Source organism: Festucalex cinctus, chromosome 14 (genome assembly GCF_051991245.1).
Source record: "Festucalex cinctus isolate MCC-2025b chromosome 14, RoL_Fcin_1.0, whole genome shotgun sequence".
NCBI classification, from domain to species: domain Eukaryota; kingdom Metazoa; phylum Chordata; class Actinopteri; order Syngnathiformes; family Syngnathidae; genus Festucalex; species Festucalex cinctus.
The window spans coordinates 27973163-27997799 of NC_135424.1; the positions used below are offsets into that span (position 1 = coordinate 27973163).

Here is a 24637-nt window from a genome sequence, read left to right on the forward strand (position 1 = left end):
TTGTAGCCATATGCTAAAATGAACAGGAAGTGAGCTACGAATTTTTGAATGTCCCATTTTTGACGATTTTTGCACATTCACAGGGGGCAGACTTTTGCCCACTTCTCCTACAGGTTTCATCCGACTGAGTTAAGACTTGGCCTGGACCATGTCAAGACCTGAGCCAACGACAGGGGGAAAAATTTTGACTTTTCGAAATACTATATGATGAGGGCGGGGCATCAAAATTTGTGTTTCGCAATGTAAAAGGATATGCTTGATAACTCCCCGGGACATGCTCCAAAAAATCCCAAACTTGACATGTATGTTTATCGTCAAGGCCTGAAGTTATCTCTATGACAACATTCAGTTATATATGCAGCGCCACCTAGCCCTTGAGGCATGAAAAAAAAATACCCCACATACGGTATTTTGTACAAAAAATGTACACTCATTCTAAGTGTGATAACTAAGTCATTTATGAATATTCTTTTAGTTTCCACCACTCAAATTGTTCACTGGCTTCACACCGATCCAAACGTATGTACGTTTCCATTTTGTTTTATTCATTTTTGATTGCCCCTTTAGACAATAAAAGTAACATTGTGCAATGAGTACAACGAGCGATGATGTGTATATACACTTTTACAAAAAAATACCAATCAGGGCAACTCATTGCCTAAAAATAAAAAAGGACGCTGATTTTTGCAGGTCTTAACAATCACCAAAACCCGTTGAGCTTGACACACACACTGGCAAAAAAATATTCTACATAAAAACGTTTATTATGCCATTTTCAAAGAAATTTTGCTTCCAATATGCCAGTACCCCAATGTGCCAGTACCCCAACGTGCAAGTACCCCAACGTGCAAGGACCCCAACGTGGCCCGGGCTGCGAGGGCCCTTTATAGCTGCTCGCAGCTCTAGTTAGGGCCCGAGCAGCGACCGCTGCGAGGTCCCTATTGTTTTTCGTTCGAATTATTATTAGGGCCCGAGCAGCTACCGCTGCGAGGTCCCTATTGTTTTTCGATCGGATTATTATTATTATTATTATTATTATTATTCTTTTTCTCCGTAAACGATCACGATTTTGGGTACCTAAACATTTACGAAAACTCACCAAACTTTGCACACTCCTCAGGCCCGGCGAAAAATTTGATATTATGAAGTCGTCATAACAACTCGACTCTATAGCGCCCCCTAGCATAGAAAAATAAAAACCAAGCCCGGCATGTTTGAGCTAGAGCAACGAAAATTGGCAGGCACGTGTAGCACCCCGAGACGCACAAAAAAGTCTATTGGGACCATGTAGCTAAAATGTACAGGAAGTGAGCTATGAATTTTTTAATGTCCAATTTTGGCCTATTTTGGCACATTCACTGTGGTCATGCTTTTTCCCCCTTTGCAAACATTTTTCATCCAATTGACTTCAAACTTCGCATTTATCATCTCAAGACCTGAGAGAACAACTGGGGAAAAAATCTTGCCTTTTCGAAATACTATATGACGGGGGCGGGGCATCAAATATTGCCTTTAAAATTTCATTTGTCCAGAAAGAGCAAATGCTTAATAACTCCCATGTTCAAGCTCCAAAAAATCTCAAACTTATCAGGCAACTTAATAGTCACGGCCTGAAAACATCTATATGATAAAATTTAGTTATCCATGTAGCGCCACCTAGTGGTAACAATAATTGTCAGACTTTACGTTTTTAGCTACTGTGCTGAGCTCGTTGAAGGGATCCAGTTGAAAATTGGTCAGAAAAGCCTTAAGATGTTGATCATGCCCCACACCGAATATTGTAACTTTTCGCCAAAGGGCATGGCCGCTCCGTGCCGCAAAGTCTGAAGATTTCTCGTGACAACAAAAGCTGCATTAACTTGACCGAGATGATGCTATCTTCTCAAAATTGTACACAATTGATGAGAGTCCAGCTCTAAAGACATCTACTAACTTACATTTCATCTAACTGATAGCGCCACCTAGTGGCAATTTTTTTTCTTACGAATTTTCTTCTACGTTTTTCTCCAAACACGTTAACTGGACCTACCTCATATTTGCTCAGATGAGGGTTTCGGCCTTCATGATGTCACAACACGAAGTTTGTGAGTTTTCGCGAGTCGCTGTGGGCGTGGCTAAGCGCTGTTCGCCAAGAAAACAACGCCAATTTTGAGGGCCTAAACTGGCACAGAAACACACGAAACTTGGCACACACAGCTGGCCTGGCAAAATGAGCAATTTTTTATCGCCGATTGTGCTATTTTTACAAAAATGACTCAATAGCGCCCCCTAGAAATCTTTAACGAAACAGCCCCAGTTGTACGTTTAAGCAAGAACGACGAATATTTTTAGGTGTATGAGGGAGCCCAAGACCTACAAAAAAGTCTCTTGTACCCATATGCTAAAATGAACAGGAAGTGAGCTACGAATTTTTGAATGTCCCATTTTTGACGATTTTTGCACATTCACAGGGGGCAGACTTTTGCCCACTTCTCCTACACGTTTCATCCGACTGAGTTAAGACTTGGCCTGGACCATGTCAAGACCTGAGCCAACGACAGGGGGAAAAATTTTGACTTTTCAAAATACTATATGATGAGGGCGGGGCATCAAAATTTGTGTTTCGCAATGAAAAAGGATATGCTTGATAACTCCCCGGTACATGCTCCAAAAAATCCCAAACTTGACATGTATGTTTATCGTCAAGGCCTGAAGTTATCTCTATGACAACATTCAGTTATATATGCAGCGCCACCTAGCCCTTGAGGCATAAAAAAAAAATACCCCACATACGGTATTTTGTACAAAAAATGTAAACTCATTCTAAGTGTGATAACTAAGTCATTTATGAATATTCTTTTAGTTTCCACCACTCAAAATGTTCACTGGCATCAGACTTATCCAAACATATATATATTTTTATTTATTTTTGATAGCCTTTATGGACATTAAAAGCAATATCGTGAATGAAGGATATGCTTAATAACTCCACGGTACATGCTCCAAAAAAAATCCCACACTTGACATGTATGCTTATAATCAAGGCCTGAAGGTATCTCTATGACAACATTCAGTTATAAATACAGCGCCACCTAGCCCTTGAGGCATTTATATATATATATATATATATATATATATATATATATATATATATATATATATATATATATATATATATAAACCCACATACGGTGTTTTGTACAAAAAATGTACACTCATTCTAAGTGTGATAACTAAGTCATTTATGAATATTCTTTTAGTTTCCACCACTCAAATTGTTCACTGGCTTCACACCGATCCAAACGTATGCACGTTTCCATTTTGTTTTATTCATTTTTGATTGCCCCTTTGGACAATAAAAGTAACATTGTGCAATGAGTACAACGAGCGATGATGTGTATATACACTTTTACAAAAAATACCAATCAGGGCAACTCATTGCCTAAAAATAAAAAAGGACGCTGATTTTTGCAGGTCTTAACAACCACCAAAACCCGTTGAGCTTGACACACACTGGCAAAAAAAATATTCTACATGTAAACGTTTATTATGCCATTTTCAAAGAAATTTTGCTTCCAATATGCCAGTAGCCCAACGTGCAAGGACCCCAACGTGGCCCGGGCTGCGAGGGCCCTTTATAGCTGCTCGCAGCTCTAGTTATTATTATTATTATTATTATTATTATTATTCTCCGTAAACGATCGCATTTTTGAGTACCTAAACATTCACGAAAACTCACCAAACTTTGCACACTCCTCAGGCCCGGCGAAAAATTTGATATTATGAAGTCGTCATAACAACGCGACTCTATAGCGCCCCCTAGCGTAGAAAAAAAAAAACCAAGCCTGGCACGTTTGAGCTAGAGCAACGAAAATTGGCAGGCACATGTAGCACCCCGAGATGCACAAAAACGTCTATTGGGACCATGTAGCTAAAATGTACAGGAAATGAGCTATGAATTTTTTTATGTCCAATTTTGGCCTATTTTGGCACATTCACTGTGGTCATGCTTTTTCCCCCTCTGCAAACATTTTTCATCCAATTCACATCAAACTTGGCATTTATCATCTCAAGACCTGAGAGAACAACTGGGCAAAAAGTCTTGCCTTTTCGAAATACTATATGATGGGGGCGGGGCATCAAATATTGTCTTTAAAATTTCATTTGTCCAGAAAGAGCAAATGCTTAATAACTCCCATGTTCAAGCTCCAAAAAATCTCAAACTTCTCAGGCAACGTAATAGTCACGGCCTGAAAACATCTATATGATAAAATTCAGTTATACATATAGCGCCACCTAGTGGTGACAATAAATGTCATACTTTACGTTTTTAGCTACTGCGCTGAGCTCGTTGAAGGGATCCAGTTGAAAGTTGGTCAGAAAAGCCTTAAGATGTTGATCATGCCCAACACCGAATATAGTAACTTTTTGCCAAAGGGCGTGGCCGCTACGGTGCCGCAAAGTCTGAAGATTTTTCGTGACAATAAAAGCTGCATGAACTTGACCGAGATGATCCTATCTTCTCAAAATTTCACACATTTGATGAGAGTCCAGCCCTAAAGACATCTACGAACTTATATTTCATCTTACTGATAGCGCCACCTAGTGGCAATTTTTTTTCTTACGAATTTTCTTGTACATTTTTTCTCCAAACACGTTAACTGGACCAACCTCATATTTGCTCAGATGACGGTTTCGGCCTTCATGATGTCACAACACGAAGTTTGTGAGTTTTCGCGAATCGCTGTGGGCGTGGCTAAGCACTGTTCGCCAAGAAAACAACGCCAGTTTTGAGGGTCTAAACATGCGCAGAAACTCATGAAACTTGGCACACACATCTGGCCTGGTAAAATGAACAATATTTTATTGTTGATTGTGCTATTTTTACAAAAATGACTCAATAGCGCCCCCTAGAAATTTTTAACGTAGCAGCCCCGATTGTACGTTTAAGCAAGATCTATGAAAATTTTTACGTGTATGAGGGAGCCAAAGACTTACAGAAAAGTCTCTTGGACCCATATGCTAAAATGAACAGGAAGTGAGCTACGAATTTTTGAATGTCCCATTTTTTACGATTTTTGCACATTTTCAGAGGGCATACTTTTGCCCACTTCTCCTACACGTTTTATCCGACTGACTTATGACTTGACCTGGACCATGCCAAGACCTGAGCCAACAACATACGGAAAAATCTTGACTTTTGGAAATACTATATGATGAGGGCGGGGCATCAAAATTTGTGTTTCGCACTGAAAAAGGATATGCTTAATAACTCCCCGATACATGCTCCAAAAAATCCCAAACTTGACATGTATGTTTATCGTCAAGGCCTGAAGGTATCTCTATGACAACATTCAGTTATATATGCAGCGCCACCTAGCCCTTGAGGCATGAAAAAAAAATACCCCACTTACGGTATTTTGTACAAAAAATGTAAACTCATTCTAAGTGTGATAACTAAGTCATTTAGGAATATTCTTTTACCTTCCACCACTCAAAATATTCACTGGCATCAGACCTAACCAAACATACATATTTTTGTTATTTAGTTTTATGTATTTTTGATAGCCTCTATGGACATTAAAAGCAATATCGTGAATGAAGGCGATGCTTAATAACTCCCAGGTACATGCTCCAAAAAATCCCATATTTGAAATGTATATTTAGAGTCAAGGCCTGAAGGTATCTCTATGACAAAATTCAGTTATAAATACAGCGCCACCTAGTCCTTGAGGCATAAAAAAAAATGCCTGACTTACGGTATTTTTGCAAAAATTGTAAACTCATTGTAAGTGTGATAACTAAGTCATTTATGAATATTCTTTTACTTTCCACCACTCAATATGTTCACTGGTATCAGACCGATCCAAACATACGTATTTTTTATTTAGTTTTATATCGCCTCTATGGACAATAAAAGCAACATTGTGCAATGAGTACGAGCGATGATGTGTGTATATATACTTTTACGAAAAATACCAATCAAAGCAACTCATTGCCTAAAAATAAAAAAAAAACGCTGATTTTTGCAGATCTTAACAATCACCAAAACCCATTGAGCTTGACACACTCATCACACCTGGCAAAAAAAAAAAAAAAAGTCCACATGTTTATCATGCCATTTTCAAAGAAATTCTGCTTCCAATGTGCCAGTACCCCAATGTGCAAGTTCCCCAACGTGCAAGTACCCCAACGTGGCCCGGGCTGCGAGGGCCCTTTATAGCTGCTCGCAGCTCTAGTTAGGGCCCGAGCAGCGGCGGCGGCGGTGCCGCTGCGAGGCCCTATTGTTTTTGTAGGAATTCTTCTTATTCTTCTTCTTTTTCTTCTCCGCAAACAATCGCATTTTTGAGACACTAAACGTGAACGAAAACTCACCAAACTTTACACGCACATCAGGCCTGGCGAAAAATTTGATATTTTAAAGTCGCCATACATGATAACAGAAAAATGGCTCTGTAGCGCCACCTACATAGGTTTAACGGATCCCTGTCCCGCTACGATTGTCCTACAGCTACGAAAATTGTGTGGCACCTGTAGCACATCCAGATGAACAAAAACCTCTTTGATAGTTGTACCCTAAAATAGACAGGAAGTGAGGTATGGTCATTTGAATGTCCAATTTTGGCCCATTTTTGCACATTTACAGGGGTCATACTTTTGCCCACTTCTCCTAAACGGTTAACCCAATTGAGTTCAAACTTGGGATGTACCATCTCAACACCTGGGACAACACCATGGTAAAAAATCTAAAGTTTTTGACATACTATATGACGGCGGCGGGGCATCAAATTTAGAGTTTCAAAATTCTTACTTAACATAGTATTGCCGGTTGTACGTTTAACCTAGAGCTACGAAAATTGGTACACATATGTAACAGACTATGATCTACAAAAAAGTCTTTGGTGCCATATGCTAAACCCAGCAGGAAGTCCGCCAGAGGCGGGGCATCTAATTTTGCGTTTCAAAATTCTTAATTAAAGAAGCATTCCCGGCTGTACGTTTCACCTAGAGTTACCAAAATTTGAAGACATATGTAACAGCCCTCAAGGTACAAAAAACTCTTTTTGAACCATGTGCTAAACCTAACAGAAAGTCCACCATTTTGATTTACTTTGGAACGTGTTGCCATTTTTTTGACCATTTCATAGGGCTCTTATTTTAACGAACTCCTCCTACAGAGTTTATCCCATCATCTTCAAACTTGGTGTGATTCATCTTAAGATGTTGAAGATGAAAAGTTATTGAAAGCTTTTTATTTCGTCGCACGCTGTTGCCGTGGCATGCACTTGTTTGCCTAAGAAAAAAAATTCTTCTTAATGAAGAATTCCCAGTTGTACGAAGCAGCTAGAGCTACGAAAATTTGTAGACATATGTAACAGCCCACAATGTACAAAAAAGTCTCTTGGTGCTATGTGCTAAACCCAACAGGAAGTCCCCCAGGGGCCGGGCATCACATTTTGAGCTAAAAAACTCCTCTTTAACGAAGCATTCCCGGTTGTACGTTTAATCGAGAGCTACGAAAATTAGTACACATATGTAACAGACTATGATCTACAAAAAAGCCTGTTGGTGCCATATGCTAAACCTAACAGGAAGTCCGCCAGAGGCGAGGCATCAAATTTTGTGTTTCAAAATTCTTACTTAATGAAGCATTCCCGGCTGTACATTTCACCTAGAGTTACCAAAATTTGAAGACATATGTAACAGCCCTCAAAGTACAAAAAACTCTTTTTGAACCATATGCTAAACCGAACAGGAAGTCCACCATTTTGATTTACTTTGGAACGTGTTGCCATTTTTTGGGCCATTTCATAGGGGTCTTATTTTAACGAACTCCTCCTACAGAGTTTATCCGATCATCTCCAAACTTGGTGTGATTCATCTTAAGATGTTGAAGATGAAAAGTTATCGAAAGTTATTTATTTTGTCGCATGCCGTTGTCATGGCGATGCATTGTTTGCCAAGTAAAATGCTGCTTTTTTTTGGTCTAAACGTGCAAAAACTCATGAAACTTTACACACATATCAGGCTTGTCATAAGCATGAATATTTTAGAGATTTCTTATTCAATTTGCAATAAATGGTTCAATAGCACCCTCTAGACATTTTTATGAAGCTTTTGCAAATGTTTTGTATTTTATGATTCAGCTAGATTTGTAAAAATTGGGATACCTATCAGCCTAAGACTTACAAAAAGGTTTCTAAAGCCATATGCTGAATCAAACAGGAAGTCTGCCATTTTTTGGGGCCTTTTATAGGGGTCATATTTTCAACAGAACTTATCAGATCGTCTTCATTCTTTGGCGTGTTTCATCTTAAGATATTTAAGATGAAAAGTTATTGAATTTTTTTATTTTGTCACACGCCTTTGCTGTAGCCATGCATTGTTTGTGAAGAAAAATGCTTTTTTGAGAGTCTAAATATGGGCGAAAACTCACAAAACTTTGCACACACACCAGACCTGTCTGGAAAATGAATATTTTATTTAGAGATTTGTTGTGCAATTTGTAATAAATTGCTCAATAGCGCCCTCTAGACATTTTTGTGAAGTCTTTCCGATTATATGATTCAGCTAGATGTGTCAATATTGGCAGGCATGCCTAATATATTCAAAAAGTATTCTATATTGCCATGTGACAATCCATTTTGATTTTATTTTGTTAATTGTGCATCATTTTTGGCCTTTCCATGAAACTTTACAAACACAAAGCATGGCAAAAACGTTTACAATTTAGATGGTTTCCTATTTGACAGTACCCCAACATGCCAGGACCCCGATGTGCAAATACCCCAACGTGGCCCGGGTTGCGAGGGCCCTTTATAGCTGCTCGCAGCTCTAGTTATTATTCTTCTTCTTCTTATTCTCCGCAAACGATCGCATTTTTGAGGACCTAAACATTTACGAAAACTCACCGAAATTTGCACACTCTTCGGGCCCGGCGAAAAATTTGATATTCTGAGGATGTCATAACAACGAGACTCTATAGCGCCCCCTAGCATAAAAAAATAAAAACCAATCCCGGCACGTCTGACCTAGAGCTACGAAATTTGGCAGGCACTTGCAGCACCCCGGGACGCACAAAAAGTCAATTGGGACCATGTAGCAAAAATGTACAGGAAGTGAGTTATGAATTTTTGAATGTCCAATTTTGGCCCATTTTTGCACATTCACTGTGGTCATACTTCTCCCCCCTTTGCAAACAGTTTTAATCCCATTGACTTCAAACTCGGCATGTATCATCTCAAGACCTGAGACAACAACTGGGCAAAATATCTTGACTTTTCGGAATACTATATGACGGGGGCGGGGCATCAAATATTGGCTTTAAAATTTCATTTGTCCAGAAAGACGAAATGCTTAATAACTCCCATGTACAAGCTCCAAAAAATCTCAAACTTCTCATGCAACTTAATAGTCACGACCTGAAAACATCTATATAATAAAATTCAGTTATACATTTAGCGCCACCTAGTGGTGACAATAAATGTCATACTTTACGTTTTTAGCTACTGTGCCTAGCTCGTTGAAGGGATCCAGTTGAAAATTGGTCAGAAAAGCCTTAAGAAGTTGATCATGCCCCCCACAGAATATTGTAACTTTTCGCCAAAGGGCGTGGCCGTTACGGTGCCGCAAAATCTGAAGATTTTTCGTGACAATAAAAGTTGCTTTAACTTGACCCAGATGATCCTATCTCCTCAAAATTTCACACATTTGATGAGAGTCCAGCCCTTAAGACATCTACGAACTTATATTTCATCTTACTTATAGCGCCACCTAGTGGCAATTTTTTTTCTTACGAATTTTCTTCAACATTTCTCTCCAAACACGTTAACTGGACCTACCTCATATTTGCTCAGAAGAGGGTTTCGGCCTTCATGATGTCACAACATGAAGTTTGTGAGTTTTCGCGAAACGCTGTGGGCGTGGCGAAGCACCGTTCGCCAAGAAAACAACGGCGATTTTGAGGGTCTAAACATGCACAGAAACTCATGAAACTTGGCACACACATCTGGCCTGGTAAAATGAGTAATATTTTATCATGTATTGTGCTATTTTTACAAAAATGACTCAATAGCGCCCCCTAGAAATTTTTAACGAAGCTGCCCCGGTTGTACGTTTAAACAAGATCTTTGGAAATTTTTAGGTGTATGGGGGAGCCCAAGACCTACAAAAAAGTCTCTTGGACCTGTATGCTAAAATGAACAGGAAGTGAGCTACGAATTTTTTAATGTCCCATTTTTGAAGATTTTTGCACATTTACAGGGGGCATACTTTTGCCCACTTCTCCTACATGTTTCATCCGACTGACTTCAGACTTGACCTGGACCATGTCAAGACCTGAGCCAACGACAGGCGGAAAAATCTTGACTTTTCGGAATACTATATGATAAGGGCGGGGCATTAAAATTTGTGTTTCGCAATGAAAAAGGACATGCTTATTAACTCCCCGGTACATGCTCCAAAAAATCCCAAACTTGACATGTATGTTTATAGTCAAGGCCTGAAGGTATCTCTATCACAATATTCAGTTATATATGCAGCGCCACCTATCCCTTGAGGCGTGAAAAAAAAAAAACCCACTTACGGTATTTTTACAAAAATTGTAAACTCATTCTAAGTGTGATAACTAAGTCATTTATGAATATTCTTTTAGTTTCCACCACTCAAAATGTTCACTGGCATCAGACCTATCCAAACATGCATTCTTTTTTATTTAATTTGATTTAATTTTGATAGCCTCTATGGACAATAAAAGCAACATTGTGCAATGAGTACGAGCGATGATGGGTACATATATTTTTCCAAAAAATACCAAACAGCAAACTTATTGCCTAAAAATAAAAATGGGTGCTAATTTTTGCAGCTCTTAACGTTCACCAAAACCCATTGAGCTTAAAACATTCATCACACCTGGCAAAGAAAATCCACATGTAAAGGTTTATCATGCCATTTTCAAAGAAATTCTGCTTCCAATGTGACAGTACCCCAACGTGCCAGTCCCCCAACGTGCAAGTACCCCAACGTGGCACGGACTGCGAGGGCCCTTTATAGCTGCTCGCAGCTCTAGTTGTTATTATTTTTACTATTGTAAATTAAACTGGCCAGCAAAAGTATATCTTGTAATCCACATATTTAAATGCTATATTTTAGAGGGATCTAATTTTTCGATGAACATCCAATCCTTACTGGATAGTTAATCTTATAGCTCACTTTTCCAGTTTATTTTCCCCCATTTTATATGTATTTGGTACAGTCCGCGAACCTAGAGTTTCCTAAGGACTGATATGTTTGAATAACAGGGTGACAATAAATTTCTCACTGTGGTAATTCTCAAGCTTCTACCCAACAGGGCGGAGATTTCTTGCCTTTGCTTCCACAATGAGTTGTCACTTACAATCCTGTTTGTTTAAAATGAAGTAAGTATCAAGTGACACTATACTTCCATTCCCTTCACACACTCACACAAGGCCTTTTCAATATCTTTTTTTTTCTTTTTTCCAGCATTTCACGGAATTTAAGTACGTACACGACTCCGCCATCGTCTCTTTACACGGACGTTTCTGGGCTCCGTTCCCTTCACTTGCCATTGACTAGTATTCACAAGGTTTTTCCTCCCACACAGTACCTTCGTGCAGGCTGCGACAGTACCTTCGCACAGATTTTACGTCGACATTCATTCACACTTTCCCCCGGAAAGTAAACTTTTTCTCACCCAGATGTCTTCTCTCCATCGGAAAGCCGTCAGCCTGTAGATCCCAGCTGGCGGGCAGAATTTCCAGTCCTCAAAAAGGATCTTAGGCTCACTCTAGGGAGCCTGTGCCATGGCCATGGTCTTTCTGGAGTCCACCACACCCGCTGGAATCCTTAGGCATTTTGGCATCCGTCTCAAAGGACCAAGTAAATGTCAGGTTTAAACACCATCTATGACATTTTTAAACTGCACAAATGAGGAGACAGACATTAAAATGAGAAAACAAGGCCTTTACTTGTACAAGGAGAGATGAGCGAGAGATGTGTGCTGGTCACAATCCTCTGGCCCACTCTGGCACACATTCACATTTCTTTGCGAAACAAATGGTCACAAAAGGAGGTGGAGACATAGCAGCGGTGTGGCATCACAAATACAACAGTCATAAACACAGGAGACATCCTCTAACCATAACACTTTTTTACGACCACTAATCCTTGAAGGCTGTCTATTGTCCTGGTGTGAAGTTCTTCATTCCCGCATTCCAGACGTCCTTAGGTTGAATACACATACAGCAACCCAAACTGATAATGAAATACTGAGTACATGCTTTAAAATTAAATCTATACAATATAAGAGAAAATGTGGAATAATATATACATAATAATCCTAACACTAAACAAATACACTCAGCATCAGTATCGACAGTTGGTATCGGTCCACCATCTGCGGACTGAAGACCAATTTTTTTTTAAGTCCAATTTTCCAAGGCGGGCTTAGCCCAGTCAATATCAGGATTCTGCAGTTTTAACCAGGGAAGCCCCAGAACAACTGGAGCCAAGCGAGAAGGCATAACGAAAAATCGCCTTCGTTCTACATGATTCCCGGAAAGACATAATTCAAGCGGTGACTTCATTCACCTCTGCCAGGAGGCGCCCGTTAAGATCCAACACTCTCTTAGTCTTGCTTAACGTCTCCACGGGACAATTTAACGTATCTATAATACATGGATCGACAAAACAATCATCAGCGCCAGAATCAACAAGGGCTACTACGTGGACCCTCTTTCCGTAATCCGACACTTCACCTAGCAGTTCCATACGCTTAATGTCCGTTTCCGCGTTCAGTTTGGGAGGCGACTTGGGTTTAATCGGGTCGTACTCACACTGTCCATCGGTCGGAGTGTTGGTCTGGCGACTGTCCATCTGGGTGGTCGGACGCCGATGAACCGTTGGCTTCCTCGGGCAATTGGCTACACGGTTCCCCGGCTGACCACAGTACAGGCACTCCCCCGCGATGAACCGCCGTCGTCTCTCCTCCAGTGGCAGCCGCCCGCCTCCTAGCTGCATCGGCTCATCCAAGCCGGTTGACAACACCGTTGCGGGCCCGGAGTCCGAGTCGTCAATGCGATGGGGGTAGTTGCTCCGTTCGCGTCCGTTCCCCCGTGCGTTCCCGATGCCGCTCCCGCAGCTGATTGTCCAAACGAATCGCCAGCGAGATAAGTTCCTCCAGACTATTCGTGTCATCGCGAACCGCGAGGTCATCCTTTACGGAAGGGTTCATTCCCCGGCGAAACACACAACATAAGGCACGATCGTCGAACCCGCTCTCAGCAGCCAGTATACGGAAGGAGATAGCATAATCTGCCACGGACTGACTACCCTGCACATAATCTAACAACTGGCCTCCGGCCTCCCTTCCCTTCACAGGATGATCGAAGACCTGCTTAAACTCTGACACAAAAGCGGGTAAGGAAGACCAGAGGTCTGGTCCCGCGTTGCTCACAGCCATTGCCCAAGTAGCCGCCTTGCCTGACAAAAGACTCATAATGAACGCCACCCTAGATGCGTCACTAGCATAAGTAGAGGTTTGCTGATCGAAGACTAGGGAGCAATGGTGCAGAAATGTGGCACAGTCCCGGGTTGTCCATCATAATGAGACGGGTGGGGCAAAACGGGCTCGCGAGCAGGAGCCGGAGGCGGAGCCTCCGTCGCCTCCGGCTCTCGATGCTCGACTCGAACATACAACTCCTGCATCTGACGAGTAAGTATGTCCATTGCACTACGAAGTTCTGCCAAAGAGGCCTCGTTTTTCCCGACCCAGCTCCCTTGGCAGGCTAAAGCATGTCTCACCTTGTCTGGGTCTACGGGATCCATATGGTCGGATTATTATGTAACGTACCGACTGCTGTCGGTGAAAAAGTGGATCCCAGAAAATGTAGGCCCAGACAGGAAAATACAATTTAGATGAGGTTTATTCACAAACCCACCAAAACGCAAAACGCTGGCCCAGATGCCAGGAGAAAAAACAACATAAAGCGCGAGTACAATACTCGGAAACGTTAATAACAAAAAACACTTGCAAAAGGCAAGGAGAAACAGGGGTTAACACAAAATACTTACAACGCAAGCTAGTTCTATCTTAATTACAAAAACACACACTACAATCTAACTATATACAAAACAGAAAGCGCCGTGGCAGATACACGTGGAAAATACTAATCAAATCAAAACAAGGCTATACTAGAAAGGAGAGACTAAGATTCATCCCCCCCACCACCACGCACACACACACAATTGTGTGTACCCTTTATACCTGCAATAGCTCTACTAACAGTATTGTTCCTTTTTTTGTCAAAGTCTCCACTTAATTAAACCAATTGATTTAAGTTTTATGCTTTATTCACACCAAATCCGAAAAGGCATATGGAACGCTTCCTTCGCAAGCGTTTCACCGCGTAGAGTTTTTTGGAACGATTCCAGCTCATTCGTGCTTTTGTGCACACCGGAGTGGAGGAGGAGTGTCACTTCGTGAACAACGGCCATAGAGCACTTTAGCAAGCCAACAAAAAGTGAGCATCGCCGATTACTTCCACTTCTTCCCTGCGACTAGACAACCATGGCACTATTTTCTCCTTTTTTAAGCTACATGATAGCACTTTCGCTTTTTTAGTAGCAATCTAGCGCCCAGCAGTTGCGCTAAAAATAGCTTTGGCAAGATGATAAGCAATGCTGCTACCTCAGTACAGTTTAACAGCAAGAAAATACACTTACCAGCACTTGTATGCTACTTCTTTGCTCACCATTCGGTCCCAGTTGGCCGTGTTGTTGCGCTCGGGGTGATAATAGAGAGGACACTATGTGTGGCGTAGCCCGTACTCGAAGCCAATTGGCTCCCGCGAGGCGAAATGCGAAAAAAAGTTCAATTTTTTTAACTGCCGAATATGCGAGTGTGCGGATTTTCGTCACAAATGTGCAGATTTTTGCTGCTACGCACAGCAAAGTCCATTGACTACAATGCAAACTTTTGGTGTGAATGCTGCATAAGAAGTAATAACATTTCAATAGTCATTGTAATACAATAACAGTAATATGATCACATTTCATGAAATGGGAAGTCAACCAACCCAAAAAATGTCTTGACAATATGTTCATGCAGCCCCACTAGTGCAAATAAATACAGTATTCTGCTTAATGTTGCATTAGTGCAGTGCTTCTCAAATAGTGGGGCGGCCCCTCCCCAGGGGGGTGCGAGGCTCCATCAAGGGAGGCCCGTTTGACCTCGGGGAACATGCTTTTTTATTTTTTATTTTTTTTGCCCTAGAATAAAGTGCAATTGCACCTCCACTACATTAGGGGGCAGTGGCGCTCTCATTATTGGCAGAGTGTGCGCAGGGAGCATTCGCTCAGTGGTGTAGGGGTTTTGTTTGCACTGAGCATGCGCGCTTTGCACACAGCAAAAAAATCAGCACAAATTATTTTATATATTTTTGTTTTGCAGGTTAAAGTTGTTGTTTTTTTAACATTGTGCTCTGAGTTAAAGTTGGTGATCAGTTTGAATGCATCATTGATTGATTTTATGTAATTTTATTTTTCCGTATCGTATGGTTTGACATGATCAGTCAAAAAATGTTTATAGTTTAATTAAGGATTTAATTTTATTTTTGAATTTCAGATGCACTTTAAATCTTTTCTGTTACAGTTAATAAAGTTATTCTTTGTTGTAAGTTGGTCCATATTTCTTTCTTTTTTTTTATTCTCTTATACGTTAATACAGATACAGTGTTAGGCAGAGGCGTGCTTATAACAATTTTATAGACAAATGATACAATTTATAGTCGCGGGGGGCGAGATGTTTTCTTACATTGGGAGTGGGCATGACAGAAAATAATTGAGAAGCAGTGCATTAGTGGAATATAAGTTAGGCAGCAAAGTCAAGCAGTTTTTTTAATTCAATATCACAAGGCGGCTATTTTGCCATTTGCTGTCGATCGAAAATGACATCACAATTGCTCAAGTCTAAGGTAACAGCCAATCACAGCTCAGCTTCAGAAAACAGGTGAGCTATGATTGGTCGCTACCTGAGACCTGAGCAACTGTGATTTCATCTTCAGACGACAGCAAGTGGCAAAATGGCCTTCCCCTGAGATTGATAAAAAATGGCTGGATTTTGCTTTATGACTCAAATTCAACAAATGCAATATTAATCAGAATGTCATGTTTAGACTAGTGAGGTCACATAAAACATATTGTCAAGAAATGTTTAAGGTTGATTTCGCCTTAAAAGAAATCATAGGAGGAATTATTCAATAGAGAAGGACAATGTAAATAACATTTTTTGTACGTTTGTACTTGTGTTAATTTTCAAGATCGGCCTCTCTTCTTTTCATCCATCTACAGATACTTGATCAATTATTAGACAGAGAGAGCCAGACCCACAAACCTCAGACCCTAAGCTCCTTCTACTCTAGCAAGCCTGCTGCTTCCAGCCAACGCAGCCCGTCAAAACATGGCCCCTCATCTTCCTCTGGAACCACTTTGTCCAGCTCCTCATCTGCTGTGATATTGGCTATTGAAGAAATGGACGATCAGAAATCAGTGCAGAACAGCACTACAGGACAGTGCGCCAATAACTGTGGTAAGCATTGTGAGATATCACATATTATTATAAATTAGGGCCAGAGCAGCGACCGTTGTGAGGTCCCTATTGTTTTTGTTCAAATGATTATTATTATTATCACGGCTCGAGCAGCGACCGCTGTGAGGTCCCTATTGTTTTTGTTTGTATTATTATTAGGGCCCGTGCAGGGACTGCTGCGAGGTACCTGTTGTTTTTATTAGGGCCTGAGCAGCGACCACTGCTCAAACTCGGTGTGTTTCTTCTTAAGATGTTGAAGGTGAACAGTTATTGAAAGCTTTGTTTTATTGTTTGTTTTGTTTTATTCATGTTTTCCTTTCGGCCACATTACAGGTTACATCAATTACATCACGTAATTTGCAACATTGACATCCGAAAGAAGGGCTATGGGGTATGGAGAGAAATTTGTGTCTTTATTTTCAATCAAACAAAAAAGGAATTTGCAATCAAAAAAAAATTTCAATCAAACAAAAAGGGGATTTGCAATAAAAAAAAAAATTCAATCAAACAAAAAGGGGATTTGCAACCTCAAAATAAATTTTAAACAAACAAAAAAGGGTTTTCATATAAAATAAAAATTTGCAAACAAAAAAAAACATTTCAAACATGGATTTGTATTTTAATAAAATCTTTTGCAAACATTTTTTTCGTTTTGTTTGCGAATCTGTTTTTTGGTTGCGAATCTGTTTTTTGGTTGCGAATCTGTTTTTTGATTGAAACCTGTTTTTTGGTTGCGAATCTTTTTCTGTGTTGTGTGGGCGGGGTCCTCCGTTCAACCGATGATAGAAGCCTTGTCATTGGTCAGCTTGGAAGCCGCTGCGACAACTTTCATTGGTCAGATAGGAATGGGGGTGTGACAATGTTCGTCTGACTATTTCCTGGTTCATTTTGTCCAGTCGCCGCCAGCATCGAGGTAAATATAAACCCCCCCCTCACTTCTAGTTTTCCGTTTTGTTTATCTGACATTTATCTAAAAGCAACCCTTGATCTATCGTTTATCCGGTGATTTGTTCTAATCATTACAATTAACGTAATCACTCACTCAGCATTGCTTAGCCATGTTAGCTAGCTAGGTAACTGATGGTCCGATACATGAGTCAGTCATGAAGCTATGTTGTTGGCAGTCAAAACACAAATATACGACTCATTGGGATAGCGGTTAGTATGAAGTTTTTTTTTTTTTTTTTTTTTAACTCCTAAAGAAACCTTTGCTTTCGCTTTACATACAAGCAGGACTGGGAATCGAATTTATTTACACTAGCTGCTTCCCCTTAATTTTGGATGTTTGAAGTAGAGATTAAATTCGTGATAATTCTGTGATTATTATTTATTGGTCCTGGTTGTTTACTGTATGAGTCAGATTGAAACAGAAGGGGAATCTGAGTTGTAGGTGTACTTTTGCAATTACACTGACTAGATTTTTTCTTTTAGAGTGCGAGCAGACCAAGGGGTAGAAAATGTAGACATAGCGAGATGCATGTTTACTGTAAGAGGAGCAGGCCAAGGCAGTTTTATTGCTGGTAAAAGCGTACATAACCAGAGGAAAAAACTTTATATGAGTAAAAGTTCTTGGAGTTACTGTAGCTTTCATAAATGTATTTGATATTACAGATCCAGCAAGCTGAAGAGACACTACCCTTGGACCATCACGGTGAACACGGGATCGTTATACCTGACATCCACTGTCGTTTACCTGAGGAAAGACTTGTTGCTTTACGGCAAATCAATCCAAACAAGGAGTCCTTGAGTTTTGGTCGCGTCATTTATTTGCAGACTCTCAATGTTGCTTCTAGTGCTAGTGTCTCGCGGCCCAAAGGGTCATTTAAATTTATATAAAAAATGAAAATAAATTCCTGTGTAAAACAGTTTGACTTTTATTTCATAAAAAAAAGCATGCATATGAACTAACAACCAGTCAATTATTCAGCATTTTATACAGACATTTTTCTCAAGAAATGATTGGCCTGCCAACAAGAAATCAAGAAAGCTCAGAAAATGAACTGTTAAACTTAAAACAAACATTTTGGTAGGAACAGCCTGTAATTACTCAAAAAAATGAAATGGATGTGATTTTTTTTTTTTTTGCCCTTTCAATTACACTGTGTCAAATCTGGCATCAAAGGTGATAGCAGTCAGTAGATGTGATTTAAAGGAATGGTAATCACTCATATGAGCAGTTGGAAATGTAATGGTGTTTGTGCAGGGGGTAACATAATGTGTGACCTGGCATTTGTACCTCACAATTGTGGTCAAAGTTTATTGATATTTTAAATTGCTCTCTGTCTGACATAAGCAGGTGCTTGTGGCCCTGCTCAGTTATCCACAGCATCACCTCATGAAGAGAGGTGACCAACCACCAACTTCATCTTCTGCATCTAAAAAGTAAAGAAAAGTGTGCTTGAATTAAGTACCAAACATGTAAAAAAAAAAATTCTGACAAAGTTATGTTTGACACATGTTTTGAACATTATTGAAACAGGAAAACTACAATGAAACAATCACAGGAACTAAATGTATTTATATTACGTAATCTCAGTCACTTCCTCTGTATTTCAAACACCCAAGACATAATAAATGTAGCAGAGGCTACTTATTTCAATGACCAGAACTTCTCATAAGTGATTAATAATTAGCATTTTATTAATGTAATGATGTAATGTAATAAAATAATCAGGAATAAGCATAATAACAGCTATCTCAGCAGGCCGTTTATTTGGGCCGTTTCTCGTACCAACAAAACATCACGATTCATGACTAGACTAACCAAAATCAAACGTTTACGTGGCCTGGATCCTAGTAGTAGCAATGTCACCGCTTTGACGGTGCATGAGTTCCCCCTCTTTTTCAACTTGACTCGTACAGTAAACAACCAGGACCAATAAATAATAATCACAGAATTATCACGAATTGAATCTCTACTTCAAACATCCAAGATTTAGGGGAAGCAGCTAGTGTAAATAAATTCGATTCCCAGCCCTGCCTGTATGTGAAACAAATGTATGTATGTATGTTTCATGTATCGGACCATCAGTTGCCTAGCTAGCTAACATGGCTAAGCAATGCTGAGTGAGTGATTACGTTAATTGTAATGATTAGAACAAATCACCGGATAAACGATAGATCAAGGGTTGCTTTTAGATAAATGTCAGATAAACAAAACGGAAAACTAGAAGTGAGGGGGGGGGGGTTTATATTTACCTCGATGCTGGCGGCGACTGGACAAAATGAACCAGGAAATAGTCAGACGAACATTGTCACACCCCCATTCCTATCTGACCAATGAAAGTTGTCGCAGCGGCTTCCAAGCTGACCAATGACAAGGCTTCTATCATCGGTTGAACGGAGGACCCCGCCCACACAACACAGAAAAAGATTCGCAACCAAAAAACAGGTTTCAATCAAAAAACAGATTCGCAACCCAAAAACAGATTCGCAACCAAAAAACAGATTCGCAAACAAAACGAAAAAAATGTTTGCAAAAGATTTTATTAAAATACAAATCCATGTTTGAAATGTTTTTTTTTGTTTGCAAATTTTTATTTTATATGAAAACCCTTTTTTGTTTGATTAAAATTTATTTGAGGTTGCAAATCCCCTTTTTATTTGATTGACATTTTTTTTTGATTGCAAATCCCCTTTTTGTTTGATTGAAATTTTTTTTTGATTGCAAATTCCTTTTTTGTTTGATTGAAAATAAAGACACAAATTTCTCTCCATAGACGGGTAGTAGCCGATGTCTTATTCGAGACCTGTCCTGATCGATCCATTACTAAAGTGCATCAGTCATCATGTACATTGTTTAGAATAGACATTGATTCATATCGTTATCCATCCATCCCAGACTATCCCAGACACTGCTCGTTCAGTTCATCTTGAATGTCCATGTGTATATTGCGTCTAGTCCCAGTAATTTGTAATCCCGGATTACACCGGATGCATGTTCGGTGCAGCTGCGGTGCGTTCCGGCGGCGCAGCCAATTCGTTTCCATTCATTCGAATGGTGCAAATTACACTGGGTGCGTGTGCGTTGCGTGTTGACTGTGTCTCAGCTGCGTCGTTCCGCAGCCCTCTGCACGGATAGATTTATTTTCTATTTTTGTCAGATGCCGCATCCGTCGGCCTCCGGCAAATGGCAAGATAGCACAGAACACATCGAGCAGGACAGGAAGACCAACAAAATAAAGTTCCGGTTACTTTTCAGAATAAAACACTCGCCAGCTCCGATTTTGCAATCATGTCAGCAAAACATCATACTGCTTAACGCTTAATTAACTGTTTAAACACCAGCGAACATGGATGAGGAGAGATTTAAAATCAAGGTGGAAAGCAACAAAATTATATATGACACGGCACATCCATTTTATTAAGGACAACTTCAAAAGGAATGCTGCATGAAACGTCATAGCAGAAGCTATGGGAGTCGACGGTGAGTTCAAGAAAGTACAAGTACAAGAAAGTCCACCTCTCTTTCTGCATCTCTGTTTGTCGTTTTTAATGCCACATTATCATGCGAGATCACGCGAGACATGGCGGGAAGTGGTCGGCGATGGAGCTGCCGGACCGCAGCTGTGCGCAACCGTTGTGAATTGGACAAAAAATTGACGCGTCCGGAGCACACAGTCAAGACGCAGCGGAGCGGAGACGCAATGCACACGCAACCGGTGTAATCCCGGGGTAACTGGTGAATCGCTCCCCAGACGCCATCAGCAGGCCAACCTCGCCAGGTGAGCAGCCAAGGCAAGCGCATTTTTTCTCTTTCACCAGTAGCGTCTTCGCTGACCTTGGATCAGCTTTCACACATTTTGTGGGTTCCAGAAGAGTAGATCGGCTTGCATTCTGCCCATTGCTTTCAAGCAATATTGCCTCAATTCTGTTCAGCTCAGCCACCACATTTGCCAGCTACTTGCAGTTCTTGATCGAGGACTCCTGAGAGCTACCAAGGCCAGCAGGGCAACCCAAGCCAGCTGCATTCCAGGAGCAAGACCACCATCCCCATTTTGCGTATTGACAGCAGCTTCATTGTAGCCACAATACAGCCTTATCATGTTGAATGTTACAACAAATGTCCAAATGGAATTAGTGCCAGACAATATTTTGATTCATACGGGAACAGCAATACATGTTATCAATGTAGGTGAATAAACAAGAGTTAGCCTTGGCAATGTTAGCAAGTAATCATATACAACTCCGGTTTTGTGTTAATTTGTGATGTTGTGAGTTATTACTATTGATGTCTCTCAAGCTTGGCCAGTTCTTCCACTCTTTTCACGATTTGTGTTTTTTGTTGACCAGATGAGTTATCCTTAGTTTGAATAAAAATTCGGCAGTCTTTTGTCCACGTGCTTTCGATAAGTCCATTCTTTCTCATTGTCGCGCCTTTTCTGCAATGTCAGCATTTCATTTAGTGAGATTTTCATTGATGTAGACATGTTGACCACAAAGCTTGTGACAGTCCTCAGTAGAGCAAACTTTTTCTCTCTGTCAACAAACCTGATCAGAACAGTTGGAAGCGAAAGGCGCACCTGAATGTGTGCAGTAGTATAGCGATAATTGGGTCGTCTTTTAGACGAATTAATAATCTGGACGTTACAGAGGTAAATTGTATTTACCTCGATAACCTCTAGGGGCACCACGTTGGCTTTGCTTTGGGTTAACAGTGTTGGTCCGTCGTCCCGGGCTAGAGGCAGACGGCCGGACCGAGATTTACGTCCCGGCGGAGGCCGTCTTCACCCTCCCTCCGGGCCGACGCTCATGGGAGATATGCTGGTGTTTGGCTCACTCACTCACATGTAGCACGTGTAGCTCACGTGTTCGGAAAACCCCTATCTCACAGAATGCCTTCAAGGCCAGCCAGAGCACACGTGATCGGAAAGCCCCTACATATATCTGCTGGGTCAGAAGAAAGGAAAATGTGTCAGAGCAGGTTTGGGTCAAACCAGGTGGCCTTGTACAGGGATAGGGGGCATGAATCTACATAGATAACTAAAATTATATACTTCATTCCTCCCTTTCATGATGTAAACACATCATGAACAATCAATGTCAAACACGGTCCCACCTATGTGTTAATCCCAGTAAATATGCGTGCATCAAAGTTCAACAATTTCGAAAAAAATGGTAATTAAATGGGATCCACTGGTAAAACACACAGAGCATAGCTATTGTAGAATTTTCTTTTGAGGCAAAAACCTGAAAATGAGGCTAAAAATGTCCAGGTGTTGATGAGGTAGGAATGTTCAAAGTTCAACTGCGGCGATCGGTGGGGCAGTAAGGGAAGTGCTTTCAATTTTCTTAGGGCATGGCTCATGCTGCCCCAATCATCAGTCAAAATATTCAGGCCCATTCTGTACAGTCCGGCTGATTATGATTTTGTGCTGCCCGGGGCTTATTGTGCCCCATAAGAACAGTGTATTGTGAAAATGTGGTTGGTGATATCTGATTGTATCAGAAGAAGGGATGTGTCAGAGCAGATTTTGGGTCAAGCCTTTTATAAGGGGACTGCTGGATGGGGCATCAGGTGAGTGATCCTGGTGGGGGTTTGGGGAAAGCTCATCTGGGGGCGTGGCATTTCTGGCGGTGGAGGGTCTGGTCGTGGTCAAAAAGGTGTGCCTGGTGGTGGTCCTGTAGACGTTTGCTGTTTGGCGGCTGCTCCTGGCTGGTTGGAGTTGAACACTTCTCAGCAGGAACTGGAGGTGACGACGGTGCAGGCGCTGAAGGGAGCGCTAGTTGAGGACCTCCGCACAGGGCTGCTGGTGGTTGCGCTGGAGGTGCCTGGGGCCCACGGCTGATGGTTGCATCTGAGTCAGTTGAGGGCTCACAATTGGTATCACGGGCTGCTATTCGGGCCATTCAGCAGCTGCTATCACCAAGTCCCCTAGACAAAAACCAAAAATGAGAACTTTTCCCAATCCGTTGAACTATGTAAAATTTTGAAAGATCCACACTATCGGCTCATCTTAAACAGTTTTATCTGTTCATCTTGAACAGAACATTCACACTGTCGACTTATCTTAAGCCGTGCTCGTAACAAGAGCATAAATTGCCCTCCCTGGGCACTTCGTCTAAAAAAAAAAAGTTTTTCCTAAACCCTTTTTATGACGGGAGACCTCTAACAACACGAAGACAAACAATATAGCCATTCATATTTGGGGGGGGGGGGGGGGGGGGGCCTGTCCTCTCCAAGAGTGATCGTATATTTTGCATCCCGGGTGTCGGAGAGTCTTCGCCTGAATTCGCTTTGTAGGAGAAGTTCCACAACTCAAAAGCGAGAAGGAAAAAGTAACAGAGTGCCGGGCCGAGATTCAAGCTGTAGACAAAGAGATTTATTTGACACAGACATACAAACAAGACATATATTCTGGCCAGAAGGGATTAGAAATCCGTCGAACAAAGGGATGCACTGGTTTTTATAGCCTTACTAGGATCCACCCCCAAACTTTTCCTTGGGCGTAACATCTTAAGGCAGCTAACGGTATTGGACAACTACAAAATGCAGTACTGGGTGCAGTGCTATTTTTTGACCATTGGGGGCACTGTTACTCCACGTAAACTTAGGCTCGCCACCTTTGGCCTAATTTAAAGCTGACCTCTGCATGAACTTCATGGTTACGCAAGCTCATGTGTACCTTCCTGCTCATAAATCTTGCGGACAAGACATTTTTATGGCTTGCAGCTGGTGTTTGGCTCACTCACTCACATGTAGCACGTGTAGCTCACGTGTTCGGAAAACCCCTATCTCACAGAATGCCTTCAAGGCCAGCCAGAGCACACGTGATCGGAAAGCCCCTACATATATCTGCTGGGTCAGAAGAAAGGAAAATGTGTCAGAGCAGGTTTGGGTCAAACCAGGTGGCCTTGTACAGGGATGGGGGGCATGAATCTACATAGATAACTAAAATTATATACTTCAACAGGAGCAAGCAACGACCAAAATCCTTTCTTCATCAGTCATTTATAATCTAAAGTCGCCACACTCGATATTCAGTGGTTTGTTGTACTAACAAAAGAATAATAATCCACTCGGAAACACAGATGACTTAGGCGGAATAGAGT

General features: G+C 41.0%; 1 protein-coding gene across 9 annotated transcripts in view; it reads left to right on the plus strand.

The window, feature by feature from the left end:
• zswim8 (zinc finger, SWIM-type containing 8) overlaps window positions 1-24637 on the plus strand; it is a 1066004-nt gene that overhangs the window by 763979 nt on the left and 277388 nt on the right. For all 9 annotated transcript variants that reach the window (XR_013278281.1, XM_077494401.1, XM_077494403.1 and 6 more), the window contains one exon: window positions 16348-16585. Coding sequence is in view for 8 of the 9 variants with exons in the window: in XM_077494401.1 (XP_077350527.1) it covers window positions 16348-16585 (238 nt within the window). In the remaining variant the exon portion in view is untranslated. The remainder of the gene's footprint in view (window positions 1-16347; window positions 16586-24637) is intronic.